Source organism: Halyomorpha halys, unplaced genomic scaffold, assembly GCF_000696795.3.
Source record: "Halyomorpha halys isolate HHAL.00 unplaced genomic scaffold, Hhal_1.1 Scaffold103.1, whole genome shotgun sequence".
Taxonomy (NCBI): Eukaryota; Metazoa; Arthropoda; class Insecta; order Hemiptera; family Pentatomidae; genus Halyomorpha; species Halyomorpha halys.
In genome coordinates, this window is record NW_027115007.1 from 488,259 (window position 1) to 504,502 (window position 16,244).

The following is a 16,244-nucleotide window of genomic DNA, read 5'->3' on the forward strand; positions in this document are numbered from 1 at the left end:
ATATTATCATATTTATATTAATAGTAATTACTTAATTATTAATCAAGACTAGTGATAAAGGTTTTTATTTTACATTGCATTTGTTGGGAAATGAAAATGTTTGGTTCTTGTGGAAATGACAGCAACTACCTCCAGTTTGAAAAACAGGAAAATGAGATTTTTCATCAAATTTTGTTGATTAGGCAAGATCCTTATTTTTCTTGAAGGTTTTTTTCTGACAGATCGTTCTTTAGCAGTAGAGTAACTTTCTTTTAAGTTGATGATGAGGACCATAGGGCAGCGGTTCCCTAAGGGAGTGTCCCCAAAAGAATGTTGCTTTCTTAATATATTATTTTTAAAAAAATATTAAAAAAAAAAATCAAAATTCAAATAGCAAATATACAGTGCATTCCAGTATTTACTTTGCACTGGGTTTTTTTTCTTATTTCTTTACATACCTAACTGCTTTAAGGATGATTTTAGCAACATTTTTTTAGCTCAATAAGTGTGATGAAAAATTTTTTTCAGCTCAAAAAAAGTACTGTGGTGAAAACATTTTGGAAACTGTTGCCATTGGTTAGTTCAGTTGTAGGTTCCTCAGCCAGATTATTCTCAAACTCATAAACTTGAGGAGTTACCAAATTAAATCTTTTATTTCAGCATTATTATACAATAAATGAGGGAGGGATGGTTGCTCATCTTTGCCATCACTATCCTCTGTGTCTTTTTTCAGAATCTATATTAATTTTCAGGACAAGAGAAAGCGTTATCTTTCTCCTTGATTTGAGTATGCAGTACTATTGGTCACCGCTGGCACATTCATAAAAACAATCACAGAGGTTCTTTCTAAGAAATAAAAAGTATTAAAGATGTCTAAATTTTACATTTACTTAGAAATAAAAATTGAAAACAAAACTTTTTGCTATCATTGAACCAAGAAAGTATTGTTCATATTATACTGAATTTTGGAGGCTTTTCAAAAGTTAAAGCAGGTTTTATTTTTACTCATATCTTCCAGTATCGTCTTTCTTTGTCTCACTTCTTATCTTGACTTCACGGGCAAAGAAGTTTAGGCTAGGAAACTAGAAAATTTATTGCCGTGTACGGTGTTCTAAGCCCGACCAGGGGTTCCCCGTACACATTTTATGTTGAATTTATCCATATATTCATGTATTTATATATTTATATTATCTATTTTATGTATTTGTATTATATATCCCTAATGTGAATAAGTATACAATATATTTAACTCAAACACTAGATACCATACCCTTGCCAGGGTATGCTAGATACGAATATTTATAATTAATCATTGGAGTTCTCCTACGGTATGGTGTTTACCAATTTACTATGCTATTATTATGAAGTGGCATGCAGGGATTCTTAATTATAAAGTAAAGTCTTTGTTACATATTTTATATTTACAATCATATATATATTAGCAAGAATAATATGAGAGTATGGTAGATCTGTTTCCTTATCCTTTAATTGTTGTATTATGAATTGAGAAGTACCAGTTGGGATCTTCGATATTTATACTGAATAAGTTATCAATTCTATTATTGCCAATCAAGGTGCGTGCACCCGGCCACATCTGGTATCTACATTTACCTATATATTACTTTTAATGTTTTGCCGATTGGGTCATTGACCAGGCGAGGCGGTTCCTTTGGTATGCCGACAAAAGAACTACTTTTAGGTTCAACATTCCAGCTGGTGCCCCTCATACATATCATGCTGAATAATAGAACTGTGTCTTGTGATACTTTGCAAAATTTAGGGTTAAAGCACATGGTCCATTTAAATTGGTAAATAGAAAATAAAACTAACATTTATGTGTTTTTACAGGTCGTACTCAGGCCTAGAACAAAGAGAGTGTGCCTACGGGATCTACTCATCCTGATGGAACAGGAAAAAGAAACATGCCGGGGTTTGTTGCTATATAAATCGTACTTCAAGTGATCATACCTTTATAGTGGAAGCCCTGTAAAAATAATTTGTGATACAGTATTTAGTCTGATCCAAATTAGTCTCTCCTTTGCCTTTCTATCTTCTTGGTATCAAACTTGACTGAATCTCAGAAATGAGTCATGAATTTCGGTATTTATGACTATTCATTCATTAGGGGAATATTAGGGAGGCAGTTTTATTGAGAGTCAATTATTGATTCCTTTTAATTTGTGATAATAATAAAAAAAAAAAAAAAATCCTTGCTACTTTTTACATATATCGAAACAGAATTGGTTCAAAGCGCTATGTATATTTGTATAGTAAAATTATTTTAAGATTTTTTTATATATATTGCAAATAGATTTACGTTCAACTCTTGTATAAACTGTAAAAGAATTATTCACTCTTCCTGTGAAAGAATATTTGTATTTATATAAACACAAGATTTTATTAAGTCTTAATTTTAAAGCTGACTGACTGGATATTTATTTAAATTCATATAATTAGTATTATTGATTTATTGTGTTTAATTTGTACAGTTTTGATTTGTAAATTAAGTATTCGGCATAGGTTAGCATTTTATAGTTAATTTAATAGAGGTATACCAGTTACCCTATTTATAGTGAATCTATTATAATAAAAGATTTTTTCATGAAATTATTTTTATGTTATATCTTCTTTGTTAATATATATTTTTTTAGTCATCTTAGAGTGGCATCTACAATTTGTTGGTTTTGTTGAATGTTAAATATTTTGACTGACATAGGAAGCCAAACAGATTCAATTGTTTATTAGCCTTAAATGTAGAAATTTAAAAAAATGTATATTTTTAAAAATTACTTTATGCATAATTATCATGGTAAAGATTTTTTTTCTTTTTATTTCTTTTTAAAGTTCTAGTTTAAGTTTTATCTTATACCAGCTATTAACTTTCACCATTAGTATACCATTGTTGCAAAATATTTTCCTTTCGTCTTCACATCAAGTTGCAGAACAGAACCAGTCTTCATAAAAATATATTATAAAGGAAATCGTTCACAATTGATAATTTATAGTGTGGTCTTATCATGTTTCACTTATATAATGCTTAATTTATTATTTTCAAGCTGTTAATACAGTAAACTGAAGCATCCAAATTTGTTTAAAATTTTACTAAATATTCTTTTTAGTATTTTGAAAATAATTTATTTACAGTTCAACCTCTATCCATCCAACTTGAAGATTTAATGAAAAAATTCACTATATTCTTTGAAATATAAAATTAAAAATATAACTAAATACAAATATAATCAAATTTTGTGTATCAAAAGATTTTTTTGAGGGCTTTATATTTACACACAATGGCGTTTATGCATGTGTGTATTTATATATAAATGTATACGCATATACATAAACTTTAAACATTAGATCACTGATTTCTTTAGACTATATAATTTCTATTATTTTTTTCATATTTATAAAATATTTTGTAGTAAAAATCATAGGACCCTAGAAAAAAACTTATAAGTTCGATGTATAGGGGTTCAACTGTATATAAGGTTTTGTATTTTTTTAAATTTTATTAGTCTGGTTCATGATATACCTTGCAGTCTTGTTTTATCTTTCTTAATGTTAAAGAATCAAATTAGAAACCTCTAAACTTCGAAGGTTTTGTGATCATTTTGTTAGGAAAAACAGAGTTGTCTAATTTATTTATTTGTATTAAGATTCTAGTCTGATGAATACATAAGTTAATTTGAGTAAAATGTGCTTTATCAGGCTTGTGTGAGTTATCAGTTTCATGGTATATTAGATAAAGCCTTACAGTTTTGGTAGACTGAAGGTAATAACTAATAAGTTGAATATATTATCCCAGCAATGTTTTAGTATGCAGTTAACTAGTAAGAGTATGAATGCATTACTTCCCGATTGTTTGGCTTCTTTCCTATTGATCATCAATAAAATCTTGGGATGTGTATATGTGTAGATAATTATTGTCAGTGCCACTCAAATAATTTCTAATTTATATATATATCTATTATATAATAAATATATTTATATTATATATATTTATTGTACAATAAATATATACATTTACACTTTTTTTTTGTTTAAAAAAATATATAGATATTTATATATAACTGGAGGGTTCTGTATGTAACACTAGTACATATTTTTCTCGTTTCTTTCTTTTATGTAATAATTGAATAGTATCCAAGTTAAGTTATTTGCAAAATATGAAATAGGTATGAAATTATTATAAATGGATTTAATATTGTTATTTGTTTTCTTTTTCTTTTTTTTTTTTTTTTACATGTTATTTGTTGCATATAAATTGGTTATTGATTTTATGTTGCAACATTAAGTGTTAGAGAATTTTGTTCTTGAAAGATCTCTGAGTGATGTTAATATTTAAATGATTTAAAACCAAAAAAATATCTATAAACTCTATTATTACTTAATCACATGTAAATTAAGTGAAATTTCATCATATTTCTTTATTAACTAACATTTCATGAGGACTAATCAGCTTAACTAAATATTAATTTTTTTTTCATGAAAACTTTTTTAATTTATGAAAAATTTATACAGAGTGATTGAGGCTTAAGCAAAAATTAATTATGAGCAATTATACAGTTTTATCATTTATTTTAATTAAATTTTGCCATTTATTAAAACTCAACTATCCAAGTGAAATGAAAATGGTTTTTCTGCAATATTTTATTTCACCATCCTCGATGTTAATGAAAGATCTTAGTAATTTATTTTTATTTTTCTACATACAGTCAATCTCTATTTATCGAGTTTGAAAATTTCTTTTAAAAAATGGATTTGAATAGTTCATTTACTGCTTCAATCATATAGTATCAAATTGCAATTTTCTACACCCTTTCCTAGTTTTTGTGATTTTTTTTTTCATCGTTTATTATTCATCCAACTATCTAAGTATATTATTAATTCAAATTTAATGTTCGCTGATTCTGATGAAAATAAAAATGTTGTTTACGTTAAAAGAAGTTGAGATAATTGCGACTAATTTATACTATCCTTTATTCCCTGAATGTTTTTTATTTCTATTATCTTGAAAAAATGGTGCATTTTTCTTATTTATGTTATTACAATTGAATTGGTTAGCTCAGAGATGGCACATGTGTCATTAGTGAAAATAGCTCATGTATTGTTTCTGAAATAACCGATTCAATTGTTCATTCTTATATACTTCATCCTAAAAATTAAAAAAAAAATTAATACATGTAATGCATCTGTTGAACATTTAATGCAAGATATGTTTTAAAAATGAAAAACTCGATATATAGAGATCATGAATAATTAGTGTTATTCAACTGTATATCTATTTTTATCCATTAATCATCTTTATGATTTTTACTATTTCTAATAGAAAATGTAAGCCTGTGTTTCTCTTTAAAATGACAAATAGTTTTCATGAATTCTTTCAAATTTAATTTTATAATAATAAAAATAACTTCCCTTCTTTATATTATTTTTTTCTATTAAAAAAACTGTAAACCAACATAACTAATTTTTCATAAAATAAAGTGGTATATTATTTGATATTAGTTTTTTTATAGCATAGTTAACTCTGTTAATAATTGTCAATGATTTAATTATTATTTAAACCTCAATCTCTGCACAGTCATATGTTTTTTTCCAGAACACCTTTTATTTTTATTAAAAAGAAGTAAAATATTGCTTGTTTTGAGCCATTAATAGCTAATTTTTATTATTGCCCCACTGTTTTTAATATAGTTACCATAAACAATATCATTGCTGTTTTATAATGTTATATTTTATAATACTATTTATCATTATTCTAAATCATGAATAGGTCCTCATAAATAACATTAAAAAATGTTGTTTGAAAAAACTCCTTTGAGAGATATGGAGTATTTTTGTACCTATCGATTGCTGGCCTTAAGCAGCATTATTGTTATTTGAATATGTTCATTAGTTATGAATAATTTGATCATTACATAATTATATCATATTGTTATCCCGTATAAGATAGAAAATGTCATATTTTTCTATAATAAACGCAATATTTAAAATTTTGTATATTCGCCTTAGATAATTTCCAGTAATTTAGGTTATAAGTATGTACAGTTATTTAAAAGTAACATTTATATTAGTCCGAAAAATGCCTTAAATTTTTTACTTTTCAGTTGTTAGATGAAACAAATTTATAAATAGGCACTGTAGCAAGATTCCAGCCAGCACATGTAATAGTTTGATATTTTGTAAGACTTGTTTTTTCCATTTTAAATAATTTGTAATAGATTTTAATTTAGTTAATAATTCCCACCGATTTGTATTTGCAATTTTTTTAATTTCTGAAATAAAGCTGTATGAATTGATGTGTGGGCTGGGTCGTATTCTGTGGGTGAAAGTATTTTGTATAATGGTATTATTGTGTTGGACACAAATATACAGATTTATTTTTGTATGTGATTGTCTCTTCCATTTCTTATATCATTTGTAGTAATATAACAAGCACTTAGCTGAGTTGTATTTTGAGTAAAACCAACAGAACTGATTAATTGTTTCTCCCTTCTAAAGTTAATAATTTTTTTCTAATTATATATTTTTTCCAAATATCATGGACTACTTATTACAAGTTAGTATATGTCTTTGAATTTATACTTAAAAACCAAACGAAAAAAATATGAGAAAGAAACGTCTTAGAGTTATTTATAAAATGCTTGCATTATGAATTGTTTCGAAACATAGGTATTTTGAGCTTTTATAAAAGATAGCCAATAACCAATAATAATAAAACAAATAAAGTTTCTCTATAAGTGCAATTGGTTTTATATGTACGTTAAAACATAGCAGGGACCAGATTTAATAAAGTTTTAACTTTTTCATTAAAGATGAACTAATGTGTACATATGTAAATTTTAATATTAAGTGTTGTGATCATAAATGTATTATATGAACTGTATCATACAAATTACCAAACTGTACATTTTAACAAAACTAATTTCTTCATAGTGGTGTAAATTGCATATTAAATTGTGTTCATTATTGTTAAAGCAGTCATATTTAAATACAACCATGTTTTAAAATAACTTCTTTTACTGTCCCATGTAATATTTAAAAATGGTTGGTCCAAAGATACATTCCAGTGGTGTTCAAGCTATGAAATTTTAATACTTTATGTAACTACGATAAACTAAAACATAAAGTTACTAAAGCGTATTATGTTTCCCATTTACATAAATTGTGTTGGTAGTAGTATAACATTACTCACTTCTAAAAGAAATTAGAAATTTATTTGTTAATTTTCAATTTTTTATGACTTTAAAAAATTCTTAAAAAGAACAATTTAATAATGACATTAATATTTATGGGAACTATTGATTGTTTGTACAATGGGAAAAATAGTTGTTCAGAGAATCAAGAGTTTCAGATGATTTGGAAAATATAATTAAGTTTTAATTTTATTTCAAATCCAGAATTTTTTGTTGGAGAAGAAAATACTGTATTCTTCCTTTTTCAGATTAATTTTGAAGTCCTCAGCTTATAAAGTCTGCTCTTCTAAAATAAAGTTAGTATAATTCAATGATCAGGATAATTCTTGAATGATTGCCAACCTTTGCGGAGAGCCAAATTTTTAAATTTACTAGCCAATCAATCTGCAACACACGTTAATGTCCATAAAAAAATAATTAAAAGAAAGAAGAAATGTTCGTTGCAAAATCCCAAAATTAATCTACAAAAACTTACCTTACATTGTTTAATTAAAAGGTTATTGTTGGGTGAAACACATTAATGTTGATAAAAAAATAATTAAAAGAAAGAAGAAATGTTAGTTGGAAAATCCCAAAATTAATCTACAAAAACTTACTTTACATTGTTAATTAAAAGGTTATTGTAGGGTGAAACTTTTATTAACAGACCCATTACATGGCAGAAAACCCTCTTGAAGGACAATTTTATCAAGGTCTCGACTAATAAAATATATGTTTAATGCATCTGAGCTTTTCTATAACAGGACCTCTCCACACCCAACATGGATATAAATTTTATTTTCCACCATCAGTTTTCACTCCTATATAGCAGACAAAAGTCAGTAAATTTGTGATTCAATTATGGGAAATTTGGTAATTCCAAAGCAACTATTGATCGAAGATAATCAATCTCTTAATTGAATCATGGATATGAAATGGAAGTCAGTGTGGAAACTTAATTGATAGTAGGAGGAAGTAGAGATCTACTGAATCCATGAATATTGCCTATATGTTTCCTGTGTTGAGATGTGATTTATTCTCTGCTGTGGTTCATGCTGGTAACCCCATACTACAATTTAAAAGATGTCTCAAGCTTCTCGATATTTGTGAATTAATAATATTGAATTTTGGGCATAATGTTAAATGAAATTGAAAAATTTCATTTTTTCATTCAAAAAGCTTTTATTCCGGAACCAAGTTCACAATGAACTTAAATGATTGCTTATGGCCTGCCTAGTTCTTGGTTTAAATAATCAGATCGTTTATATATACTTTTCACATTCAATCAGAGGATTGAGACTTAAGGAGTTGTAGAAATAGTTTATGTTTGAAGAAAGAACGGAAATAGGCATTAAGAAATGCCAGAAGTTGGATGAAGGAATGAGAAAGAACGCCAAAGGAAGTAGTTCTATGTGATGTATAAATATTGATAATCAAGCAGTGTATAGAGGAACAAAGTAAGGATTTCATTATTCAGAGTAGCATAATTAACAATTTGGAGCAATGGGAGATAACCAAAAGTGCACCAATCTTTTGATGTTACAACGCTCTTCTGTATACCCTTCCCAACAGCTGGCTTGCAGTGAATTAATAGAGCATTCATCAATTGCACACTTTTGAGCTTTGTCTGCATTTGCTTTGAGTATTACTCGATTTATCTAACAGCTAATATTGAGGACGAACTTGAAACCATATGGAATTTATTTGAAGGATCTTGAACTGTGTTCTCAAAAGCTATTTCTGCAGCTTTCATAATCATTTCGGTTCCCGATTTTAGCGAGCGCGACACTCTTTGGTATTTGATATTTTGCGTTAAAGATTTTTCTTGTCAACTAGGTACTCCTGACTTGGGGGTAATATTTTCTTCGTTAAATATAATCTCTGAATACTTTTACCGAATATAGGGATATTTTTTTTCTTAAGCTGATGAAATATATCGGCAGTAAATTGATTTCGTGACGCGATAAGAAATAAAACAAAAGTGGTGAGAGGGGAGGGCAATGATGGTCAATTTTAATAGGAAAATTTTTATATTGTTGCAGGAGAGTAGCAGCTTACAATAATTTAACAATCCGGGCAGTTCAGTGATTGAGTGAACTACTGTTATTTTATTCTCTTATATAATTGAGGTTGGGAACGATTCTCTGAAAGCTCTGCTGCGAGTCACTACAAGCTACCATAGTGTGTCTCGTGAAACGGTGAAGGTCTTAGCAGAAGGGATTTCTCTTACCACATGTTGAAATATACTTACAAGAAAGAAGACCCTGCAGGTTAGCCAGATAATATCAGGCGAGAATTGGGGAGGATACCAAAAAGTGGAAAACCCTTGTCCAGTAGGACACGATGGAAGAGTGGTACCGGAGGTAGGTGATGAATGGAACCTTGAGGCAGTACTTTTCCACCGTCCGGTCACGGTTAAAAGCAAAAGTGGGTTCTCCCAAACTACTAGATCTCCCAATTTCAGCCCACTACAACCTAGGGCGAAGAGTACCGGCGCCTGGAAGGCCACGAAGCAGAAGAGGATAAGAAACAACTGGGAAAAATAAAACAATTATTTTCTAAATTTTAAATTGTTACAATTGCAGACTTTTGTTAATCGAACTGCAGATGCTCACAGGGCAGGGTAAGGCTGAATAAATAAGACCCCCAGGCCGGATTCGAACCGGCGCTGCTGTAGTCACGAGCCAGTTAAAGTTGGCGCCTTAACTCGCTCGGTTACAATCGGCGCTTTAACTTCCAAGCGCTTTCCTTTCCATACACCCACAACTTTTGAAGAATGGTTCCTCTCACGCTTGTCACCCGTTAGATTAGGAGACGCAGGAGGTCCTCTCAGCTAGCGCAACCTCATCCTTTGTAATGTTCCTAATCCTTATCTATTTTAGCCTATATCTCATTCCTCCCTACCTTCTAACTCTATTAACCCCGAGAATATGATTAAACATGCAGTATCAGTACCTTTTGAGAGATCATATTAACCTACATCGATGCACTTTTAATCAAAAGTTCTTCGTTTCGATGAAGCATTCAAATGATCATATCTGAACTCCTCAGTAGAAAACCGTTACCTAAGGTGGTGAGAAATCTGGCCAGAGACATGGGTGGCCAACAAAATATTTGCAAACACGAGCACCATCATCAGTAACGACAAAGAGACGTTAGCAAAGGAGGTATCGAGTGACTTAATTTAAAACCTAGCAAAGAAGATTTGAGTAAAGTAATCACTACTTCATTGGTGACCTCGAAGAGGGGTAAGAAGAAATACTGAAAATAGTTATTCGACCAATGGCTGACATGTTTAGAGCCTAACGTGAACAATGGCATAGCCTGTTTTAATTTATTTTCATGTAACCCTTACTACCAGATCGAAGCACTGTATCCGGGATAAAATGGTGGGTATTAATTTTAGCAGTCTGAGGCTCAACACACTAGTGAGCCGAAAACTGGACAAAATGAGACATTCATTACAGACACATAAAACTGAGCTAAAGGAGTTCTTGGAAAAATTATCTGAAGGCGTTCCTTTGAATAAAACAATCACCACGACCGGATAATAGCTGAGGAGATAGCTGAATGTGTACGTGGTTCTAGGAAAACACATAGAAACGGCATATTGTATAGCCAACTTTTAAAAGAGCCTATTATAACACAAACTTGAGGGACCGGGGCCACCACTGCAACTGCAGACTTAGTACAACTCGAAAAGACTGATAGGAAACTTCAAACCAAAGCAAGTTATGTTTTTTGGTCACGGCTAGCTTTCCTATCTTCTAATTCTGGTCACAGTGTGAAAATGAATAAACACGCAGTACCGAGGCCTTCTGAGAGATCATATAAAACTATGATTCGATATAACACTTTTGCCAACGATCGTTTATTTTTGAAAATAATAGGCTTGTTGTATACATGGCAAGCAATAAACACCCCCTGACTGGTTAACAGATTGGAAATTTATCCATTAGAATGACTAACATTAAATTATTTACAATTTAATGACGTCAGTCCTAGCAAGTCAAAAACTCCTCTCTCTTTGAGAGGATCTTTGACACGAATTTAACCAAAAATAAAAATACATTTTAGCGCAAAACTCGGCTATGGTATTGTAAAACTGATAGAAAAACCTATTCAATCCAAAAATCTTTGGGTGGTGACGGAGATTTGTTTCTATCAAAAGTCCTAACGTTATATTGGGAAAGAAAATAAATTTCTGTATTTTAGCTATTGTATCTTAACCAATGCATTTTTAGTTATTCTGCTTTTAAAACCACTTTCTAATAAGAAGAGAATACCTTCAATACTCTTGCTATTTTAATTAGTTTTGTTTATAATTCACTCAGAAAAAATTATCAATTGAGTTCATTCTCCGATCAAGACAAACTGTTTGGCTAGAATAAGGGTCATCACATAATTCCACCTATGTTTTAACTGGATAAAGACGATTTCTTACTGCTCTTAGAAATAATACCATCCTCAGACTATTTGTACACTAAATATTACCAATGAGTAATGTACATTTAACCAATGCAGACAAGAACCTTGTTTTTATCGAGCAAGATCTGCCATTTAATCCGTTGTAGGAATGTAAGTAATGACCTAGTAAGGAGAAAAAGAATTGGTTTTGAATTTTCGTCCGTTGAGATTCGTATTGTAAAATCTAAAAAAACCCATATTATCTTTTCCCTCCCTAGAGCTAATCTGAATAAGATGAAATTTTAGTTCGTGGTGATTTTTCTTGAATTTACTCCAAAATAAATTCATTTCTTTCTGTTACAAAAAGATAGAAGTAATAATCAATAATGTTAAGCAAGGAATTATTGTTTTCTATTAAAGTCTTGACTTGGATTGATTTATAACCTCCAAGGAGCCTTACATCTTTGAGTAACGTGTTTGAACTGAGCGCCCAATCAATCTTTTACAAATATCTGCCTTTTAAGTTTTCCTAAAGTATTTATGAGGCTTGTACACTGTTTTTTCCAGTCTGTCAAATCGGTTTCATCATTGTCAAGAGGTCACAAATTTCACCCCATATCAATGGATAATATTAAAAAAATTGGAACTCACGATGGGACTTTTCATTGTGATGAAGTTTTAGCATGCTATATGCTTCGATTACTCAGTCCTAATGCTGATATTGTAAGGTCCAGAAGCCAAGAAGTTCTGGATACATGTGATGTTGTTGTTGATGTTGGTGGTGTTTATAATCCAGAAAAAAAATTATTCGATCATCATCAAAGGGATTTTACTATTTCTGCAAGTTCTCTTATACCTGGGAAACCGTGGACTATTAAGTTGAGCAGTGCTGGACTAATCTATTGCCATTTTGGCAAAGAGATTATTAAGAAGGTTGTAGAAAATATTGATGAAACTGCAGTAGATGGTCTATTTCACAGAATCTATGAAGGGTTTATCCTTGAAATTGATGCAATTGACAATGGAATCCCTATATGTGAAGGTGAACAAAGGTACTACATTTCCACACATTTATCTGCTCGTGTTAAACATCTCAATCCTAGTTGGAATCAGCCAAATGCAGATGTAGATTGTGCATTTCATAAGGCAATGAAAATGGTTGGAACAGAATTTGAAGCTAAAGTAAACAATTTGTATTCAAATTGGTGGCCAGCCAGAATTATTGTTAAAGAAGCAATTAGTAATAGATATAACCTGCATCCTACTGGGGAAATTATCGAGCTATCTCAGTTTTGTCCTTGGACTACTCATTTGTTTGAAATTGAAAAAGAAATGAAACTCGAGCCAACAATAAAGCATGTTATCTTTCCTGCTTCTCTAGAAAGAACTGTATGGAGAGTGCAAAGTGTTCCCTTAGAAGATGAGAGCTTTCAGTTGAGAGTCCCTCTAAAAGAACAATGGAGAGGTTTGAGAGATGAAGAGTTAAGTACAGTTTCAGGTATTGAAGGCTGTATTTTCGTTCATAGTTCTGGTTTTATTGGTGGAAATCACACTAGACTTGGAGCAATAGAAATGGCCAGGAAAACTTTGGTTTCGTGATGATTTAAATTAGGGTAAGCCAATTTTATGAGACAGGAAACTCCTACTGTTTATTTCTGTCTTTGAACTTGTCAAAGATAATTTTATGTTTCAGGGTATTACCCATTAATTTATTAGAAAAAATAGTGTGAATATAGGTTTCTTATATAACAGCTATTGGTAAAATAATTATTTGTAGCAGCTTGTTTAGGATAATGTAACCTACCTTTTGTAATTAATGGTATTAAGCAATATTTTTAATTTCAGTAAAAGTTGAGGCATTCAGTTGTTCAACAGGTTAACTGAATTTTTGCATTATTGGATTTTTCAAATTATAATTTCATAAATTATTGAAAGAATCTTTAGGAAGTTTGTTTTCTTGAGAGAATAATGTTGATATTAAGTTATGGTGAGTGATTTTTGTTTGAAGGTAAAAACGTTGTAATTGCCAAATATGTTAAGATTGTATAATTTTTCATTTTGTGATTGTGACTGATTACCTCAATTATAGAATAGGCCTTAGGAGTAGTGGTCTTGTCCTTATACCTTCCTGTCTGGAAACTATCAAGTAATTTTGTTGGTTGCTATTCAGAACGAAGAGATTATTTAAGTATTGAAACTCAAATCTGGAGTACATTGGAAGGTTGTTTGTTACATTCATTTTTAAGTTCATGCAAAGCCTTGTAAATGTTTGTTATCACTAGCTCCCATTATTTATTAATATGTAATTTTATGATTGACAAAATAAAATTGAACATTAAGGAAATGTGTTATAAAGTCTGGTACTACAAAACAATTTCCTGCAGCAGGAACTTCAAAACCTTCTCATATACAATTCTACTAGTTAGTACAGACCTAAAGGATCCTTTGGAGAAGTTGTTTATCCCTTTTCAGTTAGCATCAAGTTGACAGCTGTGATCAAATTAAAACATTAATAATTGTATAAGTAGGAATTGCAAATTTCTGCTGATACTTGTTTACACTAGTCCCTCAAATTTTTTAAAATATTCGATTTATTTTTTAAAAATATTATGAAATCATTAATAACCTAATAGAACCTATAAATATGTTAAAGTTAATACATACTTTTTTTAATAAAAAAAAAAGTTTTTATGTTTGCACAGATATAAAATTATTCTTTTTCAATGATTGTATTTATTTTTATTTAGTCACTATATTAGTTTAAAAGTTGACTTTAATATAATTGTACAAATAGTGGTTTGTATTTATTTATTATCTCATTCACTCTGATTAAAAAGGAATATTAATTTGAAGCTTGCTAACCATGAATAAACAGGGTCCAAAATTTCTGTATTTTAAAAGCCTTAGTAAGAAGATATATATTGCATGTTATGATTTCTCATAATTACAGAAACATATTTGATACTTCGGAATGTGGACTAAAATAAATAGTAAATATTTTTTTACTGTTGTTTTGTCATGTTGACATTTTGGCGTAAGTTGTAGACTTTTTTCGGAACTGTGTAACAAGATTGAGTGGACTGGGAAATGAAATGTAGTGGAAACACAGGATTGTGCTACACTTAATTTCTAATACAACTTGTATCTTATATTTATAGGCCTAAAGAAGCACTGCAACTTCAACAATCAGTCTTACCAATTTGATGTTTATTGGCGGTACCGGTTCGAATCCGGCCTGGGACGTCGACTTTTTTCATTGCGTGGCGGTCCCACAAAATGAAGAACTTTGACCCCCAACCATGGTTAGGCAGTATAGGACTCCAATGGGAGTCTTGGCCGGAAAAAAAAAAAAAAAAAAAAAACTTCAACAATATCTTCCTAATTATTAATATAATCAGTTTATTAAAAATTGATCATACAGAATGTATTGATTGCTTACTTTATAGTGGAGATAAATATATTTCCACTAACATTACAAACAATACTATTAAAGGTTCTCTCTTTTCTGAAAATTACAACTTTTCCATTAATTTTACTAAAAGAGAGAACCTTTAATTTTATTTTTTGTAAAGCCAGTGGGAATGTTCATAGCACCACTGTGATGTAACCCTTCGATACATATATATATTATATTATATTTCCCAGAAAAATATTAAAACCACTCTTAAATTTGGACCTAATATAAAATCCTGCACCTGAAGGACTTAAGTTGAACTAAATAAGATTGGTGTATCTTGGCCTTTTTCTTGCTATGCATCTCTGATATGATGCATCTCTTGCTATACATATTTAACCAACTCTAGATTACCGGAAAGTAATGGATCACTGTTACCCCCTGATTAACAAGAATTTCAAAGGCATAAGACCTACAAAACCACATCTAACAATCCAGTACAAATATGCTTTTAAAACAAGATGGTTCTGGATGAGACAAGTCAAACAACAAAATAGAAATATTTACTGAATACACATTTTTTGCCCCAAATTGCTGGCCTTCGGAGCAACAAGGAAATAAATTCCTTGTGGTAAATATGACATTAGTAAATAGAAAAAACAAGATGAATAATTGAAGTATTAATAGAGATAAAACTATTAAAAAATATAAATCAAATAGTAATAAATGAGAAGAGATATTATAGCAAAATTATGACAAATATGTAAAATAAAATTTAGAAATAATTTTTTTAAAAACATTAAGTTAATAATAGTAAATTCAAACAGTAATATTATAAAAGTATTAAGAATGAAATTATGACAAGCTAAGAGATTTAGATAAATTCAGTAAACAAGAGAGAAACAAAAAATTATATAAAATTTAACTGACAATGCTATTTAAAAAAAAAAAAGTAGATAATTGAAGATAAAAGAAAATAATAATAGCAATGAACCTGAAGGTCCAATACCACCTACATACATCTACCCATTAATGCCCTACCAAACCTTATCAGTCTTGAAAATCCTTCAGTCTACCCCTTGGTTTGTTTTTTTGCATTTCAAAGAGCCTCAATTTTACTTATTCAGCATATCTCAGTCCATATATTTTGCATATTCACTTACTCCAGTGCTAACTCTGATTCTGATTAAAGATAATCAATTAATTAATTTTACAAATAGAAATTAATACGGCTTTTTTTATCTTAAATAGATTGAGGTAAATTTATTTAAGGAAAAAAAAAACAA

The 16,244-nt window shown here is 29.8% G+C and overlaps 2 protein-coding genes and 1 long non-coding RNA gene across 4 annotated transcripts in view; 2 read left to right on the plus strand and 1 right to left on the minus strand.

The window, feature by feature from the left end:
• The window catches only part of Taf4 (TBP-associated factor 4), a 34,141-nt gene extending 27,771 nt beyond the window's left edge, over positions 1–6,370 (plus strand). For both annotated transcript variants that reach the window (XM_014415577.3, XM_014415576.3), the window contains exon 12: positions 1,828–6,370. In XM_014415577.3, the coding sequence (XP_014271063.1) occupies positions 1,828–1,941 (114 nt within the window). In that variant the 3' untranslated portion in view covers positions 1,942–6,370. The remainder of the gene's footprint in view (positions 1–1,827) is intronic.
• A 960-nt stretch (positions 6,371–7,330) lies between these two features.
• On the minus strand, positions 7,331–14,194 carry LOC136796923 (uncharacterized). Its single transcript, XR_010844717.1, has 2 exons — positions 13,998–14,194; positions 7,331–7,562 (listed from the first exon to the last, which is right to left on the minus strand). It is a non-coding gene; the product is annotated as an uncharacterized lncRNA (long non-coding RNA).
• On the plus strand, positions 11,637–13,948 carry LOC106677569 (MYG1 exonuclease). Its single transcript, XM_014415589.3, has one exon. It carries the CDS (start codon positions 12,105–12,107, stop codon positions 13,161–13,163), a length of 1,059 nt encoding a protein of 352 aa, XP_014271075.1. The 5' UTR covers positions 11,637–12,104; the 3' UTR covers positions 13,164–13,948.
• Positions 14,195–16,244: the final 2,050 nt, after the last annotated feature.

What these genes read in the sequence shown, in the direction of transcription:
- LOC106677569 (XM_014415589.3), top strand. Translation starts at nt 12,105, where the DNA reads ATGAGGCTTGTACACTGTTTTTTCCAGTCTGTCAAATCGGTTTCATCA.